Source organism: Struthio camelus, chromosome 3 (genome assembly GCF_040807025.1).
Source record: "Struthio camelus isolate bStrCam1 chromosome 3, bStrCam1.hap1, whole genome shotgun sequence".
In the NCBI taxonomy this organism is placed as follows: domain Eukaryota; kingdom Metazoa; phylum Chordata; class Aves; order Struthioniformes; family Struthionidae; genus Struthio; species Struthio camelus.
The window spans coordinates 68,575,809-68,602,209 of NC_090944.1; the positions used below are offsets into that span (position 1 = coordinate 68,575,809).

The 26,401-nt window shown below is 42.6% G+C and overlaps 1 protein-coding gene across 24 annotated transcripts in view; it reads left to right on the plus strand.

Moving 5' to 3' along the window:
* Positions 1-4,553: 4,553 nt before the first annotated feature.
* The window catches only part of NCOA7 (nuclear receptor coactivator 7), a 102,824-nt gene continuing 80,976 nt past the window's right edge, over positions 4,554-26,401 (plus strand). For 4 of the 24 annotated variants that reach the window (XM_068938195.1, XM_068938200.1, XM_068938207.1 and 1 more), the window contains exon 1: positions 12,190-12,367. Coding sequence is in view for 7 of the 24 variants with exons in the window: in XM_068938199.1 (XP_068794300.1) it covers positions 11,849-11,922 (74 nt within the window). In the remaining 17 variants the exon portion in view is untranslated. The other 20 variants (XM_068938194.1, XM_068938206.1, XM_068938198.1 and 17 more) reach the window with 14 other exon arrangements.

Sequence of the window (26,401 nt, forward strand, 5' to 3'; positions counted from 1 at the left end):
TTCTTCATCAAGATAGTTTGCTAAAATGTAATTAATCAAAAGAGCACATGAGGAACAAGGCATGGAAGAGCAGAAGGTCATGATTGACTGACTACAAGGCAGTAATAAAAGAGGTCTAGAAAGTAGATTTTCAACATACAAGCAAGAAGTTCAGGCATTTAAAAGGATCAGAACTTTCATAATCTCAGGATCAGAGAACTTCTTAATAAGACATGGCAATTACTCCTGTTAAAGCACTTGTTGGAAAATGCTCCTCGAGTAGTATTATCTAGATCTGTATGTAGCAATTAAATCTGTATTTGACTTTCATTACCATTACCTTAAACAAAATGCCTTGTTTTGGATAAAATCATCTCTCTTAAAATATGATTCAGGGTAAATTTTCCAACTGTAGTTCTCAAGCAACAGCCATAGCAGGATTGCAAATGAGATTTTTTTTTTTTTTTTAGTTTATCTTATTCCAGAGGAGTTCTATATCAGCTCTGCAGTGCCTGGAAAAAGAGACTTACAGTTACCTTCTAAAACAACAGCATTTTATAGAAATCTTGGGGAGAGAGAACAGGAGGAAAAGAAAACAACTTAAAAAACAAACAAGTCTTGAGAAGGGATCGTGTGCCTGAAAGCTTCTTTTTTTCCCCTTTCCACCTCCATCAGTTTATCTAACAAACACTTTGCTTGCTTGTGTGCGTTGGCAGCGATGGCTACAACAGCCTCCTCCTAACGCCCAGACTGCTCCCCTGGTCCGCTAACCCTGTGAGTCCTTGGTGCAGAGGGGCATGAAGTCCGTCTTCCCTCTCTCCTGGCCGGCTGACGGCAGCAGTCAGCTCACCAGGGATGCACAGACTCTGGTTCCCTTCCCTGCCCTGGCGCAGACTTTCTGCACCATCTTCAGCTCAAAATCTACAGGTAAAACGGAGATGTCACTGTCCTCTTCGAATGGCTGCGAGGCTTAAACACCCCGAGGGCCACATGGTTCTTCATCACTCCAGCAGTGATATACTCTAACAGTATATAAAATCGATATATAAATCCTCAGATAAACTGAAGTGTTGAAGAATCTGCAGCATCTGCCTGATAATCCTTTACAACACCTCTTTTGTAAATGATACATCAAGGCTGTTCAAAAGATGTGTAAAGCTTACACACTCAGTCTTATACTTAAGAAAACATGTTGCTTGCAATTTGGCTTAGTAACAACTTCATCTGTACCTAACGTAGGTTTTATCAACAAATGCAAAGCCTTCATTACTTTATCGCTCATTAGAATTAAACAAATAGTGTTAACATTTGAAACTAAGTTAGAAATCTTTTAAATAGCAACCAGGCTGAGAGAGTAAGTGGAAGACATGCGACTAGGATGCCACCTTGTGGTGTATGAAAAAAATATTTTTAGCAATAAGCAGAGATTAGTTTTCCTTTAGAGGGCAGCACGATGTTTTACTCTAGTGTTTATTTCCACAATAAAAACAAAAATAATGGGATAAACTGCCGTCTGAATTTCATGGGTACAAAATAAATCCAACGAACACACAGTCAGTTAAATATGTCCTTCAGATAAAAGTGCGATATGAGGACAGGCAGAAAAAGCCTTTGGAAAAAAAGCTAGGAGCATTCAATTTTTTAATTATCCTATTTATTTTCAAAGTCATGCAAAGTTTTATGTTGACAGACAAAATATTTTTAATATAAGGTTGGGAAACCTTAAGAGGAAGAATTAATATAATGCTATAACTTTAAAGAGTCAGACAGAAAAAAAGTGCCAGAGACATAAAAACAAGTTTGTATGTGAAAGCTCCTGTCCCCTAAATTTTCCAAGACAGTATAAAAAATAAGAGTTAAGAGTCTTAACCAGATACTCAGCCGCTGGTTTAAATGGATCTATAGTAAAGGTGAGGTTTTACTTACCTCTCTTTCCTTATTTCTATTGCACTGTGATCCCATCAACCCTGGCTCTGAGATGGAAGGCAACAGAACAAGTTTTTGAGGAAGAACATAAGTGAAAGGAAAATATCTGAATGTCTCTACAAACACTTGAAATCCGGTATTTCGGGATATATCATAGCTGGAAGCAAATTCAGAATATGACTCTTCAGAAAACAAAAACCTCTTATTGACCTTATATTTGATTGTACCACCTGTCCTCCACAAAAGATCCCACCTCTTCTGGGACATTAGCATTCTAGTGTTGTGAGGTACTACTTATTTAAAACAGCAAAAACAACCTGAAAGACTCTAGGAGAGATGCCTCTTCCATCTGTTAATAGTAGAACTACCACAACTGTTTAAACTAAGCTGAAGGTGAACACTTACCCTGGCATCTTTTCAGTTCAAACCAGACCACTTTTAATCACTCAAAGTGTTAGTAAATCAGCAAGAGTACTCATTTCCACTCCTTGTCAGGTGGATTTTCTATTTTGCCTAAGTACTTTGGCAAGTTTCAGGTCTGGCATTGTGCCCCTCTTTTCTTTAAGAAAAGATAAATCTATAAAGAAAGACAACTTTTCTCAACACCTAAAGGATGATGGCCTCCCCTTTTGCTGTTTGCTTTCTGCCTTAAAGTGAGAGAGGCACCGTCCCTTTGCACCTTCTTAACGCTTCTTTGTCGTAAAAAAATATGTTAGAGGACCTCCGGAGTTCCCATGAGACGCTGCTATTGAGGCTGGAGAGTAGCCCAGACTGCGGTACTCATTTCGCACATCCTGACGAAGACGGCCAAAGTCGTTATTTCCAGTGGGGCTTTTACATCAGGGCAAAGTCATCCAATATGAAGCGTGGCCTGCTCATACTAAGGAGCTATACTGGCAATGCAAGGTCCATGGCCCACTACTGTCAGCAGGAAGGATCCACGATAAGCACAGTTTGCTGAGTGCACTCACCCCTATTTTAAGAGAGCTGGAGAGCTCTGCAGTCTGTCTAAGCTAATTTTATTGTGACTGGTATTTCTTAACTGTGGCAGGCACTGTCCAACATGAGAGAAGAGGTCCTCCCACTGCGCCCTCTCTCATCCCACAGATCATGGCCAGGGGCAGGAGGTGGGGGATTATACTCTAACTGGCCATGGGAGGAAGGAGGGCAGCAGCTTTTGTCAGAGCCAAGATGTGTGCTTGGGTCTACAACTGAAGTGCCCTGTTATGGGACAGAGCTGGGCTCAGCCCCACCACGGACCTCGGCTTAGTCTCACCATGGACTGGGCTCGGCCCCACCACGGACCTGGGCTCAGACCCACCATGGACCTGGGCTCAGACCCACCATGGACCTGGGCTAAGTCTCACCGTGTACCTGGGCTCGGACCCACCACAGACCTGGGCTTGGCTCCGCGATGGAGCCAGTGACAGCTTCATTGCAGGAGAGTGGAAGGGTGGGAGACTGAAGCCGATGAAAGGGAGGTATTAAAACTCCCTTAGCCTTCTCCATTTATTTCTTCCCATCATCCGAAGTATATCGGGGATGTGGGATCTCTCTCATCCTCTATCCATACACCCAGCCAACCCCTACGATTGGGGCTGTGCAAATACAGAGCGAAGAGGGTCTGTTTATCAGGTGAGCAAACGTCACTGAATATATGTGCACCCGGGGCACATCCTCGGCACAAAAAAAGGGGTCTGCAAGCAATCACCGTCCTAACCAGGCGCTCACCCTACGGGTGCCTGCAGCCCAGGGCTGCTGCACGCTGACAGTCCCTCTGAGCAGGTGTTGCTCAGCAGCCCTCTGCTGACTGCTAGGAACCCGAAGGGTAGGAACCGGGTGTCCAGAGACATTTTTATGATGGCTGGACTTCCCAGATAGAGGATACACCTGGACGGGCTGCCCCTGCTTGCCCTTACGTGCACAGGGAGTTAAGACTTTGCAAATTTCTTCCATACATGAGCCTTTTAAAATGTGAAGTGCGCATTAAAGCTTGCTGCTCTGCAAATGATGTCTCCTGCTTGCACAAGAGTTGGCTAGATGCTCTTTGGACTGCTTGCAGAACGAAAGACAAGGAGAACTTTAAAAATCAAGCGACAGTAATTAAGGGAGAGGGAAGAAAAAAAAACACTTCCCTGACCGGGAATCGAACCCGGGCCGCGGCGGTGAGAGCGCCGAATCCTAACCACTAGACCACCAGGGAGCTCCGCAACTATCTTTACAGCATTAAGTAAACAGCCCTTAGCAGGCGCAGGCGCGCCCGACCCCTGGACTCGCCTGGCGCGGCGCTCTTCCTCGCGTGTGGCCACGCCCCCCGCGTCCCGCCTTCCTTCTGCCTCCCCCCCCCCTTCCGGACAGTACCAAGCCCCGGAGGTAGGAGTGTGTCGGGGAGGAACGTTCCATTCAGTCCTACCGAAGGGGGGGGCGGCGGCGGCGGGGAGGGGGGCGCGTCACTCCACAGGCGGCCGAGGGCTCCGGAGCCGGCGGCGGCTGGAGGCGAGATGGCGGCGGGGGCAGCGGCGGCGGCGAGGGCAGCGCGGTTGCCGGGGCGGAGGAGGGCCGCGGCGGGCCGCCAAGCGGGGCAGAGCCGCGGGCGGTGCCGTGAGGGCGGCGGGCCAGCCGCTGACCTGCGCGGGGTGCGGAGCGGCGGGGGGGAGGCGGCACTCAGGGGGCGGAGAGGAGGCGGCCGGGCCGCTGAAACAGCAGATAGTTAACGTGTCCTTCACAGGAATGTGCTTTTTTTAAAAAAAAATTGTGTGTGTATTTATTTGCACACCTGGTATGCCCGTGCTGGTTCACGGGGCGCTGGGCAGCCGGTGGCGGCCAGGCGTCTGCGGTGGCCTGTATTTCCTGCAGGCGCCCTGTGCTGTGCGTAGCGAGCGCGGTTATAATATTCCTCGGTGCCAGCTGGTCCGCACTGAACCTCATGGTCCGCCTTAATCTAGGGAAAACCTTTCAAGAATGTTGGTAGCTGTTCAAAAATACTATTTAGAAAAAAAAAGTTACAGCGTACCTTGGGCAAAACCAGAGGTGATTTTTTTTCCTCATTTCGTGGTCCCTGTTTACGCTGTTTACGCCGTTCCTTAAAAGACAGTCATCCAGCTGGGTGTTTAAGTAGCTCCCCGGCAGGTCTTGCCTGCCGAGTGCTCCGGCATACAAATGCAGGGCAGTGATTCCCGGGAGGGGGGCAGCAGTGCGGTGCAGTGCGGTGCGGGTGCTGATCCGGCTTTCCTGCACTCCCTGTTAATCGGTGTGCCGATCAGGCCGGCCAGGGAAACAAAAATAATGCACACTTTCAGTTTTCCCGTATTTGGCCTATAGGCAAAAGGTGAGCAAAAGACCTGCCAAGTGGAAATCTGTGGCTCCACGAAAGCAAACCAGACTGGCCGTTCACTGACCCTGTTTTGCCAGGACGTTCTCACCTGATAGAGAACATGGATGAGATCTGTGACTTTTCTGTTTTCGGTAACGTTCCTATATGAGTGAAAGCTCTGCCTAGATGCAGATGATGTCTGCATGAGCATTTTTTTTCCTGTGGCATGTTGATTTCCTAAGCAATATAAATCCATAAGCGATAGTAGCAAAAGTAATTTTCTCTATGTAAGCAGTGACCACGATATAAGAGGGTTTACTCTATATAAGCAACTCTTCACTTCTCGAATTCTCTGACTTTGAAATTAATTATATAAGAAACCTTTTCCATGTTAAAATAGATAAGCTTCAGAGTCTATGCTTGTGTATCCTGCAAATATGACTTAGCTTATCTTAAAGGCTGTAGAGTCTGAAAGCAAACTAAAGGAACCCCTATTTCCTCAGGGATGTGATCAGGAGTTTTGCATGTTTGGTTTTCACTGTCTTATTACAGTCCCTGTTGAGTCAATTGTACATTTTATCTAAAACTTTTCACAGTTTGCAGGCTTGAACAGAACGTGTGCTTTCATTGAGATGAAAGGTTTTTTTTTTTGGTCCAAATCGATTGATTTTAGTGTGCAACAATGTAACTCTCTTATAAAACGTAAGGATAGGGGCTGGCCCTATTAGATAGATAGTCAGATGTCCTGTATACTGCAAGCACTGGATGTCACGTGTATTTTGATAGCAGCTTCTTTGGGTAGAGCAAGACATTGCAGTCCTTGAGGAGACACCACTCTGGAGTGCTGCAGGTAGGGAACAGTACGGACTGAGGCACTACCAGACCCCGAGTCCCATGCAAAGATGGGGAATTGGTTAGATGAGAGATTCAGTTGAACCCAGCAGGCAACCTGTGCCCTTTGCTATAGAGAAAGGCAAAGTGGGACCCAGTTACCTGCAAATCTGAGCTGAAGGAAAACTTCTCTGCAAATATAGTGATTTGACTCCGGAACCTGTGAGGAAATCACACCAACCAAATGTTAAAGTAGGTCAACCCTGCAGAAATGGAGATAGCTTTGAATGTGTTTATATGCTTATTAACTCCATACTATCATGTCTAACAGCATAGGCTACCCCACACAGCGCGTTGACTGTGCCTCTCAGGTGGGTTCGGGGAGGAGGGGCTGAATTCTCTGCTTCCGTGGCTATCTTGCTAGCAATACTTGAGACAGCTAGTTTAAAAACAGGAGCTGCATTTCCAGTATTGAAGTCTTGCATTACAAAAAGGTCATTGTCCCTGTTGCAGTGTTTGTTCTTAGAGAGCGTCCCTGCTGTGATACCTCAGAGGAAGAAAACAGTGATTCCCCCTGAGCTGTCTGAGTGACTGAGACAAAATATTCTCCCTAGGCAGTTTCAGAAAAGTAGCTGGGACTATGAAATACGAGATCTCCTGGCTAATGGCAGCAGTGCAGGCAAAGTTGTTTTTTTCCATGTCTTAGGAAATTGTTCGATGCAGAAGCAGATCATTCTTGCTTTGTTATGCTTCACAATTAGCAAGTTATTTTCAGAGTAGGTAACACATGATGTTACATTTCTATTTACCCATGAAAAAGTCCTTAATTGCAGCTACAAGGGCAATGAAAACTAAGTATGTACCAGAGAAGATTTTCTGAAACAAGGAATCCTTTCCTGGATATAAACCCTGGTTGCAGTGGTGAGAGGGCCGACCACTGGACCACCAGGGGAGTAGCGTTCAGAGTCAGGTGCTGTCTAGTTATTTTTAGAAATACCTTTCTTTGCCGCACAAGTCACACTGACAAAAGGTTATGCCTCTTCTCTGGCTTGCTATGTCTAGAGAGAGAAACCCATCAGTGAAACTGTCAGCGATTCAGCCTCCTGCCAGCGCAGAAGCAGCCTGTGCCTGTGCCTGCCTGCATCCTTGTGATGCTCGCTGGAGAAGAATGATTTTCCCGAAAGCGCCAGGGAAGGAACGTGGGCGGCTGATGTTTCTTTTCACTCATCAGAACGAAATGGCTGTGTGTCGCTAAAACCAAGTGAGTAACCCTCCGGCCTTAGAGGCACTGCACCCCAACTTTCAGAGTCAGGTACCCAGAGCTGAATTTTGGAACCTGAAAAATCAGAGCACTTACTTTTTAGCCAAGCTGTAAAGCAGCATACAGTTAAGTTGTCTGTTGCATATGAATATATTGTATGTTATTATTACTTCAGTTTGCCATGTTCGTTGATTTGTGACAGTAGGCTTACTAGGCAAAAAGAGAGAAAGAATAACATCAAACTAATTGGCTAATTTACTCAGAGTATTTTACCTGGATGTCTTTCTGCTATATCATTGTAAGTAGGAACTGTCTTTATTACCTGGAATGCTCACTTCAGTAGTGGTGAAAATCCTTGATTTGTGCAGAAGCTGTAAAGGGTATTTATAATTATGTATGTGTGCATTCGTCATTCCTCTTTTTCCCCGAGCAATGTATCTGATCTGGAAAATCTTTGTATCAGCTTTTCTTCTTTCAGTTAGCCTGGTTTAAAATGTACATAATTCTGTTTCTAGGGAGGTGGAGGGGGAGGGATGGGAAGGAAAAGACGACGCACAGTCTTTGGCTATTTTGTGATTAGTGTCTATGCATAGTCAGAATGGTTACATCACCGTTAGACTATAATTATTTTCTGGAAAAAATACCATTGCACTTTATATTTATTATAGGTGTTTGCAGCATAAAGGTATTTTTGTGAAAAGAATTTAAGGAAAAATCATCAAAAGGCGTTGTCCAAATAGTACAGCAGTTTATACACTCCGTGCTCAAATACCATGTTACAAAGCTCTAAGGTGACTGGTGACTGGCTCTGTCTTCTTGTAGTTTTATTTAAATAGAGCTAGGGGGCAGTATGTGAGAATTTGCAGTGTCATTTCTTAATATTATATAGACTAGATATTTACTATTTACAGAAAATTCTTCAAAGAATCAGAAGAAAAATGAGGGAGAAACTCACCTACAGTATTTTTATAAATAAAGTTTAAGTGCTACTCTTGTTTTCCTTGATCTTCGCGTCTTCCCCGACACTGTATTTGATCCAGGAATAACTCTGTTGGCTTTTCCTCTTATCCAGTTTTAAAATCCATATGATCTGGGGCTTGGGGGAAAATATAGTGGGGAGGGGGAGAGGGGAGAGGAGGGAGTGCTTCATCAAGTGTCCACGGAGCTCAGTTGAAATAAATATGACTTTTTTATTATCTCCTCATGTATCTGAACAAATTCCTTTTCCTTCACAATCTTTCTGCAGAGCGTTTTGGAAGCAACTTCTGGATTGCTCTACTAGACAGTAGAAAGTGGTGAACAGAATCAGTTATTAGAAAACTTCTTATAAAAGTTTCAAGTTCTCATCTCTGTTTTTTTTGATGAAACTTGTACAAATTTTTAATACCTCTGTTTGTCAAATTGAGTTAAATTTAGCCAATCAGTTCAAAGTTACAGTTCTGTCTGGGAAACTTGCAAAATTTCTCATTACATAAACCTAAGAAACCAGGCTAAAAATAGCAAGGAGTTGTTACAAAAGTCAGCCCCAAGCGCATGTTCGATCAAGCAGAGCCTCAATTATGCAAAAGCCTGCCTTTAGGAAACGTATTTTGTGGCTCTTTTGGCATGAATAATTGGGAAAAAACCAGAACAATTGCTAATAGGAAGAGAACTTTTTTTGTATATCTTCTCAAAACTGGGCTGTTATGGCGTTCAGGCTCAGCAATGTAATCTTTTACTGCAGGTTGTCTTCAATAAATAAATGTTAAGGTAACAGATGCAGATATTTAAAACAGTTACATGAGCCATACATGAACAATACAATTTGTTTTTTCCTGATGTTAGCATAAGCCGATCTGAGCGCGGGCCATATAATTACCTTCAGTACTTGTGGCAGAAGAGGAAAAAAAAATTGTAGTTTTAGTCTCTGTAATGTATGCAGTTCTGTTAATATACGCTAAAATAAGTATTCAGTAGGAAATCAAAACCCATTAAAATATTACACTTTTGCATCCCACGACTGTCCTGTCTTCCATGTATTATGTATGTGAGTGTGTGTGAGAAATCTTTTTCTTGGGTCAAAAATCACAATTTCAAAGTGATTAAAAAAGCAAACTTGCGTTTTTTTTCTCCTTCAAAATAGTGCAATCAGTGATAAGATAGATTTACTCAATCCTGAAATGAATGAACCAGGCGGTTTAAGATTTTCTTGGCTAAAAATATTCCAAGCATTTCTGTCATGAGGACCATGAGTTAAACAATGTTAGATCATTTGTATTCAAATGAATTGCCACAAGAACATTTTGCCACAGGAATGAGAAAACCATTCATCCTGTCCTCTACACTAGAGAGAGACCAACAGTAAATTTTATTTTAAAGGCGTTATTTCAAAGGTGATGTGTCTGTATCACATTCATTATTGTAACAGATAGTCAGGCACTGCCCAGACTCAGTAAAATAACATGGAATATTAGATCTCTGTCACTCTCGGTTTCCTCCACTGACATAGATCACGTGGGCTGAGGTCCAGGCAGTATCCCACAGCGCTGCAACAGAACTTGTAAGATGCTTCTGTCTCAGTCTTCCGGGTGTTGCTGCTGCTGCTGTGACAGGAGTTTGGGTGATTTCCTCCCAATGCCAGGAGGCTCGAATATGCGTTTGAAATGCCCGAGGCAATCTAAATACTGAAAAATGTGGAGTTACTGTATCTACTGTATGGAATCTATACATTGCCTTTATAATAGAGTTTTCCGGACAATACATTTTAGTGATACAGGTGAGATGCATGGAATGATGATGGGCAGTAAACTTGTACAGCGAGAAAGAGACAACTTTTCCTGGAGCTAATGAAAGGTATTGGATAGGGCTGCCTATCTTCTACTGAAATTTGGCAAAGGCAAATCCAAAAGAAGTCAGGGGAGAGGTAATATCTTAGGCTTTCAAATTTTTGTTCTTTTCTTCCAGTTTTTGTTATCTAAGCAGTGCCTAAGGAGTAACGGAGAGCAGGGCCGTGTTCTGTTCTGTTAGAGAATCCTTGTGCCGGTGAGGTTTTTGAGTTTTTTAACCAAAGTAACTTTGGGGTTGCCCATTGTTTTGCCTAGGTGGTCATGTAGATATAAAACTTAGCAGCCTCACTATGCTATCAAAACATATGCTAAGCAAGAGGATCTGTTTTAAAGAAAATCTGCACCTTGTAAAAATAAGATAAACAGTTTAAAAATGATACAAACTTTACATTTCGGATGTGGAGCAGTGCAGCTTCACCCAGAAGGGACTATTTCGACATTGTAAACAGGTTGTAGTAGAGAACTGCATGAGTAAGGATAGCAAGCGACCTTTTCTCGGTTCTTAGAACTTACTGTATAACTTACTGTTTCACTTTCCTGTAAAAAGCAGGAAATTAATTTAAAATTGTGTATGGATATTAGCAGAAGTGCTACAAATCTTTTAATTAGTATTTTTGTAGCATTTTTAGGTCTGAAATGAAGTACAGTGTTTTAAAAAATCATTTTTAGCTGGAAGTACAGGAGCAAATTTAGTAGAGGAGCAAAGACAGTTATTGCCCTCATTATTGACACTGAAGGGTAAGAAGCATACTCTGTGAGTAGGGTGGTGGTGGTGGGAGATGGCTGCATATCCTTATTAGAGTTGTCTCCGGTCCTGAAATCTACACATCTGTTTTTTGAAACGGATCTTTAAACAGCTGTTAGATTAAAAAATGACAAGCCTATGACAGATACCCATTACTTAAAATTAAAACTTGATTCATAATATAGTAACTACTAAGAAAAAAGATTCCTATCTTGAGATACCTGCACACAACTTGGTATTTTTTCTGTATGCTCTTTTAGCATGTTATGTATATGGATATATATACACCTTGTTTATACAATAGGTATTTATGCAGGTATCTGCCTATCTTCAGGCGTTTGTCTCGCAGGGTTTGGGACAGGATGGTGTTACAATGCCTTAGGCCTTTCCCTAAGCTTTGCAGTTTTTCATAACTGGTTACTTACTAAAGGAGGGAATAGAAAGCTGGATCTTCTTTAGGCTAGCTGCAAAGATTTAGAGGAGTTACCCAGCGTTATTTAAGGTAAGGAAACAGAGTTGCTGATCAGTGTGGTGGGTTTGGTTATGGGGTTTTGCTCTGTGTGTTGAGGGGGGGGGGCGGAGAAACCTGCAGGCTGGGAGCATGGAAACAGAAAACAGAGATCTTGAGCATTTCAGTTTCCTGCTGACCTAAAGGCTTTTGGTTAACCTCAGTTTTCAGAAGTGGTTTTGTTTCGTTTTAGCGCTGTCCTTAACAAAACTTAATAGAGGCAAGGGGTGAAGCTTGGGCTTCATCAGGAAATACGTAATATTTCACACTTCTTGGGGGGGGGGGAGAGGGAAGGGGGGCGTCCACAGAAAGACCCTTCCGTCAGGCAGGGCTGGCTCGCTCGCACTGACACGGGGCGGGGGCAGGGAGGATGCCCCATCCTCCATGAAGCAGTCAGAGGGGGGAAAAAGCCTCCCTCGGGCCCCACGTAATATTCAAATGCGGGCCCGCTTGCGCGTACATGAGCCGAGCGAGCGGCCTCCCTCCGCCTTCCCCCGGCGGGGCGACCCGGAGCGCCGCGGGAGGCCGCGCCGGGTAAGGGCCGGGCCGGGCGGAGCCGCGGGCGGGAGCGGAGCGGTGCGCTGCCGCGGGAGCGGTGCGCGGTGCGCGGCGGCCCTGCAGCGCCCGGCCGGCAGCGGGGCCGCCCGAGCATCCCTGCGGAGGGCGATGCCGCGGCGCAGGTGCCTGCCCGGCGCAGCCGCCCGCGGGGCTCTTTCGGGAGGGTGTCGCGGAGGAGGAGGAGGAGGAGGCGGCGGTTTTATTTCCCTGTTTTCGCTGGTGCCGACAGGGGAGGGAGCCGTCGGGGGGGGGGGGGACGTCGCGGGCGGCCCCGCGGGTCTCGCCCTGCCCGGGTGCAGCTTGGCGGCGCGTCCGCGGGTGGCCGCGGCGCTGAGCGGGGAGCGAGGGAGGTGTGCGGCGACGCCGGGGGTCACGCATCGCTTTCGGATGAGGATTTATTGCGCGTTTGGCGGAGGAGGAGGTGGTGACGTGGAGATCTGGAGGGCGAAGCGTGGGAGCCCGGGGCTGGCGTGGGGAGCGCGTGAGCCCCCCGCGTGGGTTCCCCCCCCCCCGGCGGGGGCGGTGGGCGCTGACGGCGGCGCCGCGCCGAGGCGGGCAGCGATCCGCGGCCGTGACTGCGGCCCGGCGCCTTCAGCGTTAACTTTGTGGCCGGTTTTGTGTTATTGAAGGAAGCTGCTTGCTCGCTAGCTTGTTTACAAACAGCAGCCGGGAATACAGGGCGAGCGCGGCGCAGGGAGGTGAGGGGTTTTGCCGCTCTCAGGTTTTTTTGGCCTTTTTTGATGGTTGTCAGCGGGTGGGCTATTGCACAGTGGCTCTACTTATTTGTCTGCAAGGGACAAATCTATTGCGCATTGGGTTACGGATTCAAGCGGTGGTATCTGCGTACCTGGACCTTCATTTGTGCTGTTATTTTCTTAAGCAGCTCATGTATTTGAATGGATTGTTATATCTTGGCTTTCAGGTTTTTAAATTTAATTCTCTCCCTTCTCTCCTACCCCCCCTCCTCCCCAATTTAGGACGGTTTGCTGGAGGGTTCCAACCTCTATATATTCATTTATTGCCTCAGACTATCATGACTAAGTGCTATTGGGTGTAGAAGGTGCAGCAGGCACTGATCTTGCCTGTTGATCTGTGCAGCAGACTTTCTTCTCTGCACCTGGATATGTCTTCATACGCTGTTTCAGAGTCGTTTTGGGGGTTTGCCTGTGTGTTGATGATGTGTTTGCAGTGTTTTGGTACTAAAGGATGTGGTAACTGTTCATTCTTTGGGTGATGAAATAAGATGATGAACGCTTATACCCAATAATATGCTAATATGTTTTTACTGTATGTTTACTTTATGTGCCACAATTATTGTTTTTCCACTAAGTTGTCATACTTTTTTTTGTTGTATTAATGCATAACGGTGAGCTTTTAATATGGATAGTAACTCACTGATCAATTATGGCTTGCCTCAAGCTGCTGTGACCCAGATTAAAGGCCTGTATTTAAGTGAGACTTAAAACGCATATTGAAGAACTCTCCTAGCCTACCGCAGAAGCAAGTATTTGCACAGTTTGGCAATGCAGTTAATGCTAATGCTGTTTTATGTACGTCTATAAACACACTCTAGAAAATTAATGCAGATAAGTATATAGTTTCTGAATGAGAATTACTTTAGCAGGAATTTAGATCTTTGAAAGTAAGCGAAGATTAAAAAATACATAAATCCTTTGGGTTTTAGGCTGCTTTCTCTTTCATCCTTTTACCTGGAAAATGTCCATAAATATCCCCAAAATGTTTTGAAGGACCTAAACATGTAAGTTCGATCTTGTGAATAATTGTATTGAAGTTGATGGGGCTGTTTACAGACATAAAATGCTGTCTGAGAGGCTCCCCTCCCCTTTTCCTTTTAGAAGGAACTTGAGTACAATTCAGTACCTTTTTTCCTGTTGCATATGTTATAAAAAGAAGCATGCATATAGGTATATGGCTGCTCTCTGTGCTTTTGATTTGTCATTTCTACTGCTGAGATGATAAATCATTCTCTCTGGAGTAGAAGTAAACCACAACTGATGGGAACAATCCTTGCCTTGTTGTGTGGGAATACTTCTTTTTTTTTTTTGTTTTATGTATTCAAGCTTTTGGAAGATACAAGCAGAATTGGCTAGGTATTGGCCGTATAAATATTTGTCTTACTTACGATCATGACTTCTTCAATGGACAGCTTGCCTATAGTAGTAGGGAATAAGTCTCTGTATTCCAAACAAAGGTGAACTTATTTTGAGAGTGATTTGGATTAGAGAATAAAATTTATTCAAAAAGGAAAGTAACAAAATTGTGAAAATCCTATAGATAAGTAACTGCAGCTACAGTGATTCTTTAGTCACCAGTCTGGGTGCGTATTTCAAAGGTGGAAATTAGTATAAAGCCCTGGAGCATGATCTGACCCAACAAATTGCTGGTACAGGCAGCTGGAGGGTTTTTGTTTTTTTTTTTCCCCCCACAAGAGATAATTGGGATGTAAATAGAGAAGGAAGGGAACTCAGTTACCCTTTGTGTTCCGGTAGGCATTGGAGGAAAGCTGGAATACAACTAACGGTAAGAGAAACGGTAAAACTTCCTATCTTGTGCCCGAGGTTTGTCCTTTATATCAGAGGGTTGTTTAGTAGATGCTAAACACAGCAGTCGTGAAAGACCGACGAGTCTCTTCTTCCTCATCATCAGTAACCCAAACAAGTTTAAGGCCTTACGGGCTCAGCATTTCTTTTAGTGAAGTATCCGCTTACTGGCTTAGTATTGAGGGTGGAAATGACAGCCTGCCACTGAGTTAGTTATTTCTCGCTCCCTGTTGTGAAGAGCTAGGTCTCGGGATTGATTTTCCTCATTGAGGGAGATGCACTAATTATACTGCTGCCCCAGGTCTTTCCTGTGGTTTAATACCACTTCCAAATCAAAAATGTTAACTCTACAGACAGTTAAGAATTGAAGTCAATGTTCAGAGAGCTCGCTTAGGTGGTCACCTTTGACAAGGAAGAAAAGAAGAGTAGGAGAGCAGCAGAACTAAATTTTCAGATTTTTTTTAAAATCTGAGTAGGTTCTTTATTCCCTTGTGATTCTTTTCCCTAGTTGGAATCATGAGGTAGTGACAAAATTTGTAGCAAACTGGAGGGATAATATTTCTCTTACAAACATATATATGGGAGTATTTTTTTTCCTTTTCTTTGTAAAGTCTTTTGATTTTAAGCAGATAACTATACTTTGTTCTTGGTCGAAAAACCAAGCACTGTGCTGCCACTGAAGGGTGTCTATTATGAACTGTTTGCTCTGTTTTGAAGTTGTGAGGGTACGGCACTGGTCCAGGGGTCCTTGATAATGAATCTGCAACTTACATTCTTCTTAACTACAAAGAGATAATATTCTCACATATGTGCAGGCTTTTTAGGGTCTGTTCATGATAGGTTGTGTAATAGAAGCTAGGAATAAGTGCTAAGAAAGTTGAGTTACTCCAGGTGAAGTGATTTGCTATCACACCTGTGCTGCTCCCAGGCTCTGACCAAGCTCTGAGAGCTGGTACCAGTATTTCAGTAGGGCATCGCAGAGTGTTGTGGAGACATACTGTACTTATTTAAGACTTAAGCTGTGGTTCAATGACAAGTTATTATCTTTCAGGAAGGCTTTTGGTTTTTGACTTGGAGCTTGCAATGGATAGAAAATTCGTCATAGTCTTAATCAGCCTTTCTAATCATTATTTAGCTTATGAGTGTTTTAATGTGTGCAGTGTTGTTGATTTGAATTGCATGCCTCAACTTCCATGTGTTGTGTGGTCTTACGGCTTTGTCGGTTAGATTAAGCTGTTCCTTGCTTTCAGTTATTCTGTAGCACACACGTGTGGTAGTTAACTTACCTCAGGCCTCTTGTTCGATGCGCTAAATGGATTGAATTATATATATTTTTTCTTTTGTTGCCATTGTTACGGCTGCTCTTAGTGTGTTTTACAGTTTTTCAACATCCTTTCTGGAGTGCAGAGTCTTGACTACTCATGATAGTCAGATAACGGTAGTATCAACCTTGTTTATAAGAACAGAAAACAGGAGTGTAGAGCAGAGTTATGCCTGTTTATACAGCCAGGAAGTGCATTTACTTTTTGGTTAAAGTGTCAAGTTAGGAATGTTTACATTTATTTCCTTATCCACTTAGTAGGATTTAGAAGCCCTTTTTTTTTTTCTAATGCTACCACTTTCTAGAAAGGAATCTTTTCTTCCAGGAGTTTCATCCAGAAGTGCTTTTGGGATCTTCCCGTACTGTTTCCATAGATGTCTGAAGGCCATTTCCCAAAAATCTAAGCCTTCCAGAGCAGACTACAAGCTGTCCCAGTGAACCAGTTAGGGAAATCACAGCCTTGCTCTGCAGAAATTGAGTGAATTGCTATTTATTTGAACCCAACCTTATCTTAAATAAAAGGTAATTTATTTCTTGACTCATTTTCCACCTAAATGTAACCTTTTTTTTAACACCACTGTCTCTTTCTGCAGCTACTCTTCTGTTTCTTCTGCCTTTTTTTTCCCCACATGCCATCTGTCTCACTTTCTGGTTTGTTTTCTTTTTAAGTACTCTAAACTAATGCAGCTGATAGAGAAGAAGTATGAGTACTTGCAAATTGTTGCTGCCACCTTCATCTGAGGAGAGCAGGTATGGAGGGCCTCCTGTCTGGCCAGGTGGCTCTGATTTCAGAAACTGGTTGGGATCTGCCTAGGTCATTACCTGGGGGAGATACTACAAGGAGCAGTTAGGCATTGTCGGTGACTCAGCAGTGCTTGCATGTTGTGTCACCAGTCGCTGTGCAAAAAAGTAAGTTAAGGAACGTAGTGGGTAGCATTAGTCTGTTGTCTCTTGGTTAAGTAGTGCCCCAGTGTGGTGGCAAGGGCTTTATTTCTACCATCAACCTAAGTGGCATTTCTGTGATGTTTTTAAGTAGTTGTGATCATTCCGGCTACTCTGGCACTTCTAACGAAGCTGGGTATGATACTGTGTACAGGTTTTTGTAGCTGTACCAAGCCCTGCACACCTTTGCGGGCCAGAGAATGGCCTAAGCTTTTCCTAATGCTTCCTCACAAAGGTTCGGCTAACTCATGCAAGTGCTGAAGTGTTTAATTATGTGCAGTTGAGCCTTGGTAGATTGAACACATTACAGTGATTTGTATGTTATTTAGAATATATATTAAAATAATAATTTGCTTCCTTTACAATACATAAACAGTGTTTGACATTCTGCCCTTCCCTCCCTTCCCCCCCCCCCCCCCAATACTGCCTTTTTTCTGTCCTGGCTGCTGACTGAACACGTTCCAGTTAAGCTGCTGAAGACTGAGGACCAAAGGTAGGAGCTCAGATCTGCCAGGGATAATTTGATTACCGGTATCATGAAATCTAGGCAATTGCATTTGTCCCAGCTCCTAAAGCTTTTAACCTGGAGGAGGTGCCCAGTAGATGGGTGGCGCGAGTGGCCGCATCCTGATAACAATGGGTAGAGGGCCAAACGGGTAAAATTGGACTCTTGCTTTGTTATGGAAGAGTTTACTGGAACGTGCCCAGGTATGTGGTGAAATATTGACTTTGCCTGGTGTAAGCCAGTCGCTTGTGCAGATATGGGCCAAATGATTAACAGTGGTGTAACAGCTGATTCATATGAAAAGGTCTCTTGCTAAAAAACTGTGAGGGGTCAAGTAGCAAGTTTGACTAGTTATCAGACTTGGCTAGGAGACGAATTGTGAACGACAAGAGAAAGACAAGGGTGGCTTTTGCTCAGTGCAGTGAATTGTTCACCAGTCCGTGTGCTTAGATATCAGCTGAGGAAATTTCATTTGACTTACACTAAAAAAACAAATTACTGGTATGATGCAGAGCTCTGTTCATTAGGTGTACCTTATTATTAGGGGTGAGTACGTGGTGGGAGATGGTTAGCGTCATTATGTTTCTTTACAGAGGCTAGATGAGACTTTGCAGTGTCATCAGTGTTTGTCTCCTGCCACAGGCACGCTTAAGGATTGAAATTAAAATCTCCCTTACTGGGCTGCTGCTGCTGATGTTCTTCCTCACTGGAGCAAATTTGTTTTCTTAAATACAGGGATTCTGGATTCCTTAAAACTGAAGCAGTGTGAGCCTGTGCCCCTAGCTGATCGCTCAGTGGATAAACTTAAAAGTGGATGATTTGTTTTGGAAACTAAATTTCCCTTTGTAATGCATGATTTTTGTTGTCAAAAGTAACACATGCATTGTCATTAAAGGAGATGAAGGAATTGGAGATTAGTTTTCTGTTCTCCCAGGCTGTTGACACTGTGGGCTCGAGGCTACTGTGGGAGTAGTAAGTTTCACTGTTTTGTCAACTAGCCCTGTCCTTTCTTGAGCCCTGTTGTGGTGGTTTCCAGTCCCTAGGCTGAACCTGGCAGATAACAGGCAAGTTTTACAGGGAGAGGACTGGAGCCTGGTCTCACAAGCAAAACAGAACAATCGGAGCACCCTTTACATCATCAGCAAATTGAAGGGAAATCTCAACAAATACTTCTGGGCCTTTTTATATTTTGACTTTTTTTACTACTGTGAATTCTGACAGCATTCGCATCTTTGATTTGTGTTTAGGAGAAAATCTATTTGACGCAGCTTTCTTTTTAAGAGCACGTAAACTTTTTTTTTTTTTTTTTTGAAATCAGGCTGGTCCAAAATTTCTCATTGCTTCTGGTATGGGAAAATTCATGAGCTCCCTGCAGACTCTTTCTCCTGGAGTTCTGCTTAGATGATAGTTTCAGGGAATCCAGAGTCTTCGGCAAAAACCGTTGGAAGAAAAACTGTCGCGAACCCTAGGAAACAACCAGACCTGCTGCAGTGATGCATGTTGGAGAGCCTCTTCTGAGCTCTATGAATAGCAAGCTGTGGGAAAGCATATTGCGAAGAAAGCTGTTCCTAGTCCTTCTGGTCAACCCTGAATGCTTTCCAGATTAAGTTGATGAGAAAAGCAAGAAAGGCACATTCTATTACTTTTTTTTTTTTTTTTTTTTTTTGCTCCTGGGAAGGAAATGCGGGCCTACATCATGCAGGGAGTGAAGTACTCTGTGCAGGGCTCCTTGCAGAGCTGGCCCTGCTCCCGTAGGAGTGAGGCACATTTGAGAACCACTGTGGGTAGTCAGTGAAAATACTGTCAGAAAGCCAAAGAGATCTACCAAGTGGAAGCCAGCAGAGCTGAAGGGATCACCTATAACAAGAAACCTGATGTTAAAGTAGTTCTGATGAAGTGTGTATTTCTTTTTAATTGGCTAACTATAATGTTATGTGCACCAGTATAAGATTTTGGATGATGTTAAAGCCCTTACAGGAAGCAAATGAAAAAACAATCTGGAAAATATATTTATTTGGCAAAATGATTGTCATCTCAGTGAAACGTAGGTGACTTTTAAAAATGGCCTTTTTTTTTTTTGGCTGTAATTTCTTTGGCTGTTTTGGGGTTTGTTTTTTTCCTATTTAGAAACTTTGTCCCTCTGAAATCAGTGATCAAACTTCAGTGAATGTCACTGAAATCAGGACTTTATCTTCAGTACAGAGTACAGTGTTAACTCTTAACTGCTTTGCTGTCAGCATTACATATCCTTTAAAATAAAAGTTTTACCTGGTACAATGTTTTCAGTTTTGATTTATTCTTCATCCCACATGCCATTTGCTTTGAAATCTTTGTTTTTTCCTTAACAGATATATTTCCTTAGCAGATAAGCTATTACTGTGAATATAAATGAATTGTTACATAGTGGTGAATTGCACGCTTGCTGTGAGGAAAGAGCTGCAGATGATGATTTTCTCACTGAAAGGCCCTAGGATAATATGTTATCTGGCCTTGAAATGCATCTTTCTTCCTGTTTCTCTTCCCTTTTTCTTTTTTTACTTGGCGAGTTCTGCAAGCAGATACCTCAGAAAAGCTATGCTGACTTGTAGAAAGCCAGTGCCATGTATTGCCTGTTCATTAGGTTAGTCCTGTAGCATGTTCTACATTTGAAGTGCACGTTTTTTATCCTAAGTCTTATAATTGTTATTGATAAGGACATGTATCTAGGTCTGGGATAATCCACTTTCTACGGATAATCTGTCAGTGCTTTTTAACTGCAAATTGCAAACACATCCAGATTGGGTAGCTATAAGCTGCATTTTCCTATGTTGTTTTAAAAAAAAAAAAAAAAAGCTTGCATCTGTATGCAATTTAGACAGGTTTTCAGAGAGACTGGGAAAAGGTCTGAATTGCTTTCTGCCAAATTTTAAGTTTTTGAAACTAAGCATGGAAGCACAATAGTCCCTCAGAAAAGAGGCTTTAACATGGACAGAAAAAAATGTTGTCCTTAATAGGTTAACTGGTTTGGCTGACTTCAACTTGAGGCAGCCCAAGCAATTACTTTGGTGCATCTGTAAAGAAGTGAAGACAAGGTTTTGTCCCGGAGCATGTTAGGCAGTCTGAAATGCTCAGCATTACCAACCACGTGAGGGGTAACTTGAAGTGGAAGAAAAGTTAACAGCTTTCGTCTTCAGGTCCCAGTTCTGCAAAAGTTTGTTTACTTATTACAAATATAACTTATACAAGTGAGTAGTTGCTCTGAATGCACTTGATGCTGATTTAGTTCTCTGCGAGTATAGAGTTCAGTGATATTGAGTGCCTAGTAAATGTGGCTGGAATGGCTTCAGTGAAAATGCAGCACTGGAGGAATTGAAAATATTAGTGAAGTTAGGTAAAATTTTGTGATTTTTTTTTTTCCCCCCTTCTTTCTTTCTTTCTTTTTTTTCTTTGGCCAGCAGGAAGAAAAAGGAATGTTTAGCTTCAGAAATGCTGAGATACTTTATGCTGGTGCTTTCAGTGTAAGATGTTCTGAATTTTAGTTTCAAGGTCAGCTAGCTTGCTTTGATCAGCAAGAGTACCTTAGTTTAATAATAATTTTTAAAACTCTTGAGTTATTAGAAGGTAAAATGTTTTGCTCCTGTTGATCTACCAGAAAGTTTCCGTGTTTCTGTTTTAATTCAGCTCAATCAGCCTTGATTCAAACTTCCTTTTTCGTCTTTCTTAACCAAGCTCTGAACCATCTCACTTGAGTGAACGCATCCAGTGTTGAGCAAATACAGTCCAGATTAGATATGCTGAGAAAAGGATAGCCTGTAGCTGGTTTGTATGAACAGGTCATTTGTTCTGGCTTTTCTGCATACACAGAAATAGCTTCCTTTTTTTTTTTTTTTTCCTACCTTCCTTCTGAACCGAGGATTTGTTACCCTTCTGAGAATTGGTGAGGGAGAGAAGAAAGAAGGGAGAGCAGTGGAAGATGATTTAAAAAAAAAAAAAAGTGATGATAACAAAAGTAAATGTGACAGTTTACATTTGCTTTAAGGCCTTCGTTCCACAGATTTTTGGCAAGGACAGCTTCTATAGCTGTTAGTGATTAGTTATCTTAAGGTGCACAACTCTTCTGTCACTGCAGATGTGAGTGTGTTTTCTCTGACTAATATTAAGGTTGCTAACCTTATTTATGTGGGTAATTTCAAGTAAACTTAGCCCGTCACAAATGGCTAGATCACAGAAAAGTAGAGGAAACCTGCTGGAAAGAAGCAAGTAGCTATTCAGAGAGATTCTGTAGTTATGCAGGTAAACGTAACTGTGCGATGTCATATGGCAAAGTCAATTTAGTTTCAGCTAGGAGTTTCTAACTTCTATGTGGCGCAAGTTGACTCTCTATTAGTACAAGGCCAGAAGCTGTGTGTGGTGTTCTACAAGGCTCCTGAGATGGAGAAAGGGAAAAATGGTAAGATAATATCAGATGTAAAAGATCTTGCAGAAGGCCAAGAGGACTAAGTCATTCTTCAGTACACAATACCTAAAGGAATTTCAAGGAGGAATGAAATAATTAGAAACATTGCTGCTTCTAAAACAGGCTTCAGACCGTGCAGTGGTACTGTCGAGTCATTGTAATTTTAATGCACCTAATTCTGCAACTTCAGAGCACCTGTTAAACTATATTGTTGATGTAATACGATGTTGCTTTCAAAGCACTTTAATGCAATAAAGATTGCGGGTTAAGAGGTTAAGAAATGCACAGTGAAGGTTTTCAGTGTTAATTCTCCAGGTTACAAACATACAGAATTTTTCTGAACAGTTAAACTGTTCAGAAAATGTAACTTAATATACAGTGTATGCAATGTGGCACAGTTAAGGTTGCTATGGAAACTTGGCATTTTGGTTCCCTTAACTGTATTTCAGATAGGAAAACATTTGCATTGCATTACTGTGAGATTTCTTCCTCCCACTGCACCCCCTTCTCAGCTACTTTGTGTCTTGATTGGGAGGTGGGTGAAAGAGGAAAAGCCAAAACCTAGGATTTGCATGATCAAGAGCCCTTGCAACCAGGGTTGATTGAAAAAGGGACATTGAGGCAGGACTTGAAAATACTTGTTTTCCTTTGGAGTTCCGTCTTGTATTCTGCCCCTCTCCTTCCCCCCCCCGCCCCCAATTGAGGAAATACTTAAATATGTTAATCAGTTCATTCTCAGTGGGCTGTTAATTTGAGGTGATATTTGTTTCTGAGAACTTGAACATGGTAGCTACATTTTAATTTAAAAAAAAAAAAATTCCAATAACTTTCACAGCATGATTATGAATTTTTTTGGAAAACCTACTTAACCAAAGAAACATTGACCGGTTCCAATACCTCCCATTAAATTGGTACAGTTATGCGTATTTTAACAATTTTTGGTTGCCTAGCTTTATTCTCTGAATCCCAGAGAAGTTATTTACTAAATCCTATTGAGTGCAATGGGAATATTTGCAAATATAAACCTAACATTATGCTTAAGCATTTGGAGAACAGGACCTGCAGTAATTATAAGTAGAAGGTGACTTATTTTCCACGTATTTCAGCCAAGCATTGAGCTGCACCGTTATTATCTGTATTTCTTTAATTGACTCTTCCAAGTAAGAACATCTGTCTCTTTCTACCCTACCTCCAATTTATTTATTTTCCATATACAGGCCTTTATTGGATTGGGGAGGAAGGAACAGAGAAGGGAGAGCACGTTTGCTGTGGGACTGAGGCTGCGATGGTCGGTCTTAGTCTGTCTCTCTCATCTTGTGAATGGTGCCATAGGTCCACCATCAGTCCTCTTTCAAAGTGTCAAACTACACAGCTGCTGTGGTGCACGTAACTACGTAACTGTGGAAGGAGTTACCATGTGCATCTGTAACACCTGTCCTAGCTTTGTGCTGCAAATCCTATCTTTTATAGCAGACTTGGCAGAGGTAAACACGTGTGTGCAACTTAGCTGCGCAGTGCAAAGTCCAGCGCTTTTTTTTCAATAGCTGAGTCCAGTGAAGGTGGCTTTCAGCTGATATGTTGGATATGAACTGAAATGCAGGTGTAGGGTCTCTTCTGCTGACTCTGTTACAAGTAACTTATGTGATAACCTTTTGGTAAGGGAATGGTGACAAACAGCTGAAACAGGTGAAAAGGAGAAAGTGAATGATGGTGATACTTCAACTTGCGGCAGCTGCTTGCTGCATGGACGTATTTTAACAGCTTGAGAGAGAAGGCCCAGTGCCTTTGGCTTGACATTTCTGCTGGCTGAGGTCCGCGTGATCATGAGAGAACGCTTGCTGTATGTGTCTCTGCATTCGGGCTGCTGCATCAGGAATTCTGCTCTTTTCCAGTGCATGTCCCGCTTGAGTCCTTAATGAGTTAATTCATAGGAGCAACTCTGATGTATAGCCAGGCCTGGGATATGTGACACTGTGGATCCAGTGGCCCTTAACAAAGTGCTGGATATGTGATGTAGGACAAGTCTCCTGACTGCTCAGCTGTCATGGAGAGGAGGTGGCACCAGGCGGGAGGCTGATTTCCTTTGCTACCTGATTCACTCTCATAGCGTGCTGCTTAGGGGGCATGAGGATGGCATGACTATGTGTTGGCTGCTTCTGTTGCTTTGCTTGGTTCAGAGCGGAGAATCTAGGGAGGACTTGGTCACATCCCTTTAAAAACTCATAGAGAACCCATAAGTCATCAGCTCTGGCAATGTTACCACTGTCTCTGTGCGTATATTTTGACAAGGTCAAAACATACCTGTGCAGGCTGTCTTTTGAAATGTTTTTTTTTTTAAATAGACCGTAAAACTAGGAGTTACTGCGAACAAACATGCTGGTGTCAACTGCCAAATAAGTGAAGTAGTCCTAAGGGGATTTTTTAAATGGTAGTAGATGTAGTATGTTCATGAATTTTTATTTTTTAGAAAACTGCAAGTACTTAGTGTTGTAGTTGAGTGCTACTAAGTACCTACATAAAAGTCCTCTCTGTATGTGTGTGCATGCCCTGAAGTAGGAAAGCAGTGATGTTTGTCTAATCCTCGATGGATATGGCAAACTGCGTCCTCCTGTTGTTCTCTGACTGTGGAACTGTGATGCTGTACGTCAATTTAGGATCTCATCTCAGAAATGCAATACAAACTGTGACAGGAACGCTTTATTATATGATGTAAGCACAGATGACTGCAATTAAAGATGCCCTGAGAAAGACGGGCACAAAAGAAAGATGGGTAAGCCATTGGGCTGGCAGTTGAGAGATCTGTGGTTTTGTCATAACTTTATAGACTGGCCACGAGGTCCTTTGGCTCTTGGTTTCTCACCTTTAAAATGAAAGTAATGATTTTGCCCAAGACTGTTGAAAGGCTTAGTTTATTAAATAAAAATTGCTAAAACTACAGGAATCTCGGAACTAACTGGAACCACTAGTCTGCAAATTCATGGGTACTTCCATTGCTTACATGCGTGTGGTCTTCTGTACTTCAGTATCTACGTAATTCATTCTGTTTTTACAAAGGCTAATATTTTTCTGCTGACTTGTATCTTTTTTACAGTATTTAGTAAGAAGAGACTGGTGTTTTCTGTCAACAGTCCGTAAAGCACACATGTTGTGCAAAGCTGTACAATGTGAGCCTGAAAGGCCACTGGGTTCAGCAAGCTCGGGCCTGACACTTACTTGAATCAGGATGAATTAAAACAGGGGATACAAGAGAATGAAGATATTAATTCTTTTACAGCTTCTCTGGGCAAGAAATTCTGCAGCAATGTTCTTAATGATTGAAAAATAGAAACCTTCCAAAATGGCCCGATTTCAAAAAGCTCTGCCCTTTCACGTTCAGTATTGCATAGCCCTCTGCCCATTAATAATACTCTTCCATGACGTGCTTTTTAACATGTTTCTTTCTAACAGCAACAGCTGAATTATACAATATAACGCATTTGTTCCTTCTGGAAAATATGTTTGGAAGTGCTCAACTGTCAGAGAAGGAGGATTTAAATCTGGATGTTTTTATTTCTTGACAACTGTCATTCATGACCTGGAATTTCTGGTACCTCTTTTGCTTCCTCTTATTCTCTGTGAAACACGGTAACCTGACGTAGTGGTGCAGTTCTCCTCTGGAGTGAACGAGAAGTAATTCAGCTGGGGAGTCTGTTGGAGCCGAATCAATCCTTTGTTATTGTTGTTCTGTTACTTGCTTCTCTATTTATTTATTTATTTATTTACTTTTTACTCTGCTGGTGTGGACAGGCTCTTGCAGATCTAATTAGTGTGTTGAAGGTGATCTAAGCTTAGCCTATGTGTGTGTGTGTTTTGGGGGTTTTTTTTGTTTGTTTTTTGCCTTAGAACAGACAGAAGTGCTCAGAAGGTTAGCCACTACATCTCTGTAGTGGGGAGGATAACCACCTAAACTTTTCCAGCTACCTCCTCAAGAGCGAGGGTGTTTGTTTCCTTTTTGCATCTCCTCTCCAGACTATATCTTTACAGTCCCAATTTTCTGATTGTGTTACTGAGAGCACACCGCATGGAACAGCCACATCAAATCTGTCTTTCCCCCCATCTGGAGATCGGGAGATGGCGGTACTGGTTTATGTTTAATCTGAACGAGAAGTCCAAAAGTCCTTTCCGTGTTCAAAATCATTTTCAGTCTTTTAATTTTTGCCTTTTGATTTGGGGCTTTTAAGAGCGTAGTCTTTTTACAAGAAACATGACAGGTGTAATACTTTAAAGGTCAGCGGAGTTCCTCTCATACAAGAGGGTTATTCATCGAAGCAAAGGTTGAGTGATCAGCCCTGACTTCAGCATAGCAGGGGATCTTCTCCTAGTCTGACTTAGAACTCTTCCGTTGTATGTAATGGCCTGCAACGTCTTTGTAAACACAGAGCTTATTCATATTTTGGAAATACCCTTACGTTTTACGTGGTAATTGTAATGTAAAAATATAATTGAACCTTTTACTATTACATCAAATGGAATACACTAGTGTAGTACAAAAGCCATAAAACTTTAAGGTGGTTAATCCAGTCAGTGAGACATAAATTAACAAAATGCAGCAAAGGTTATCATTTCTCAAGGAAGGTGCCAATAAACTCTTCCTCAGAGTTGATATTAGAACTTTGGCTTGTGAAACTTAATTACATACATCTGTGTGACCT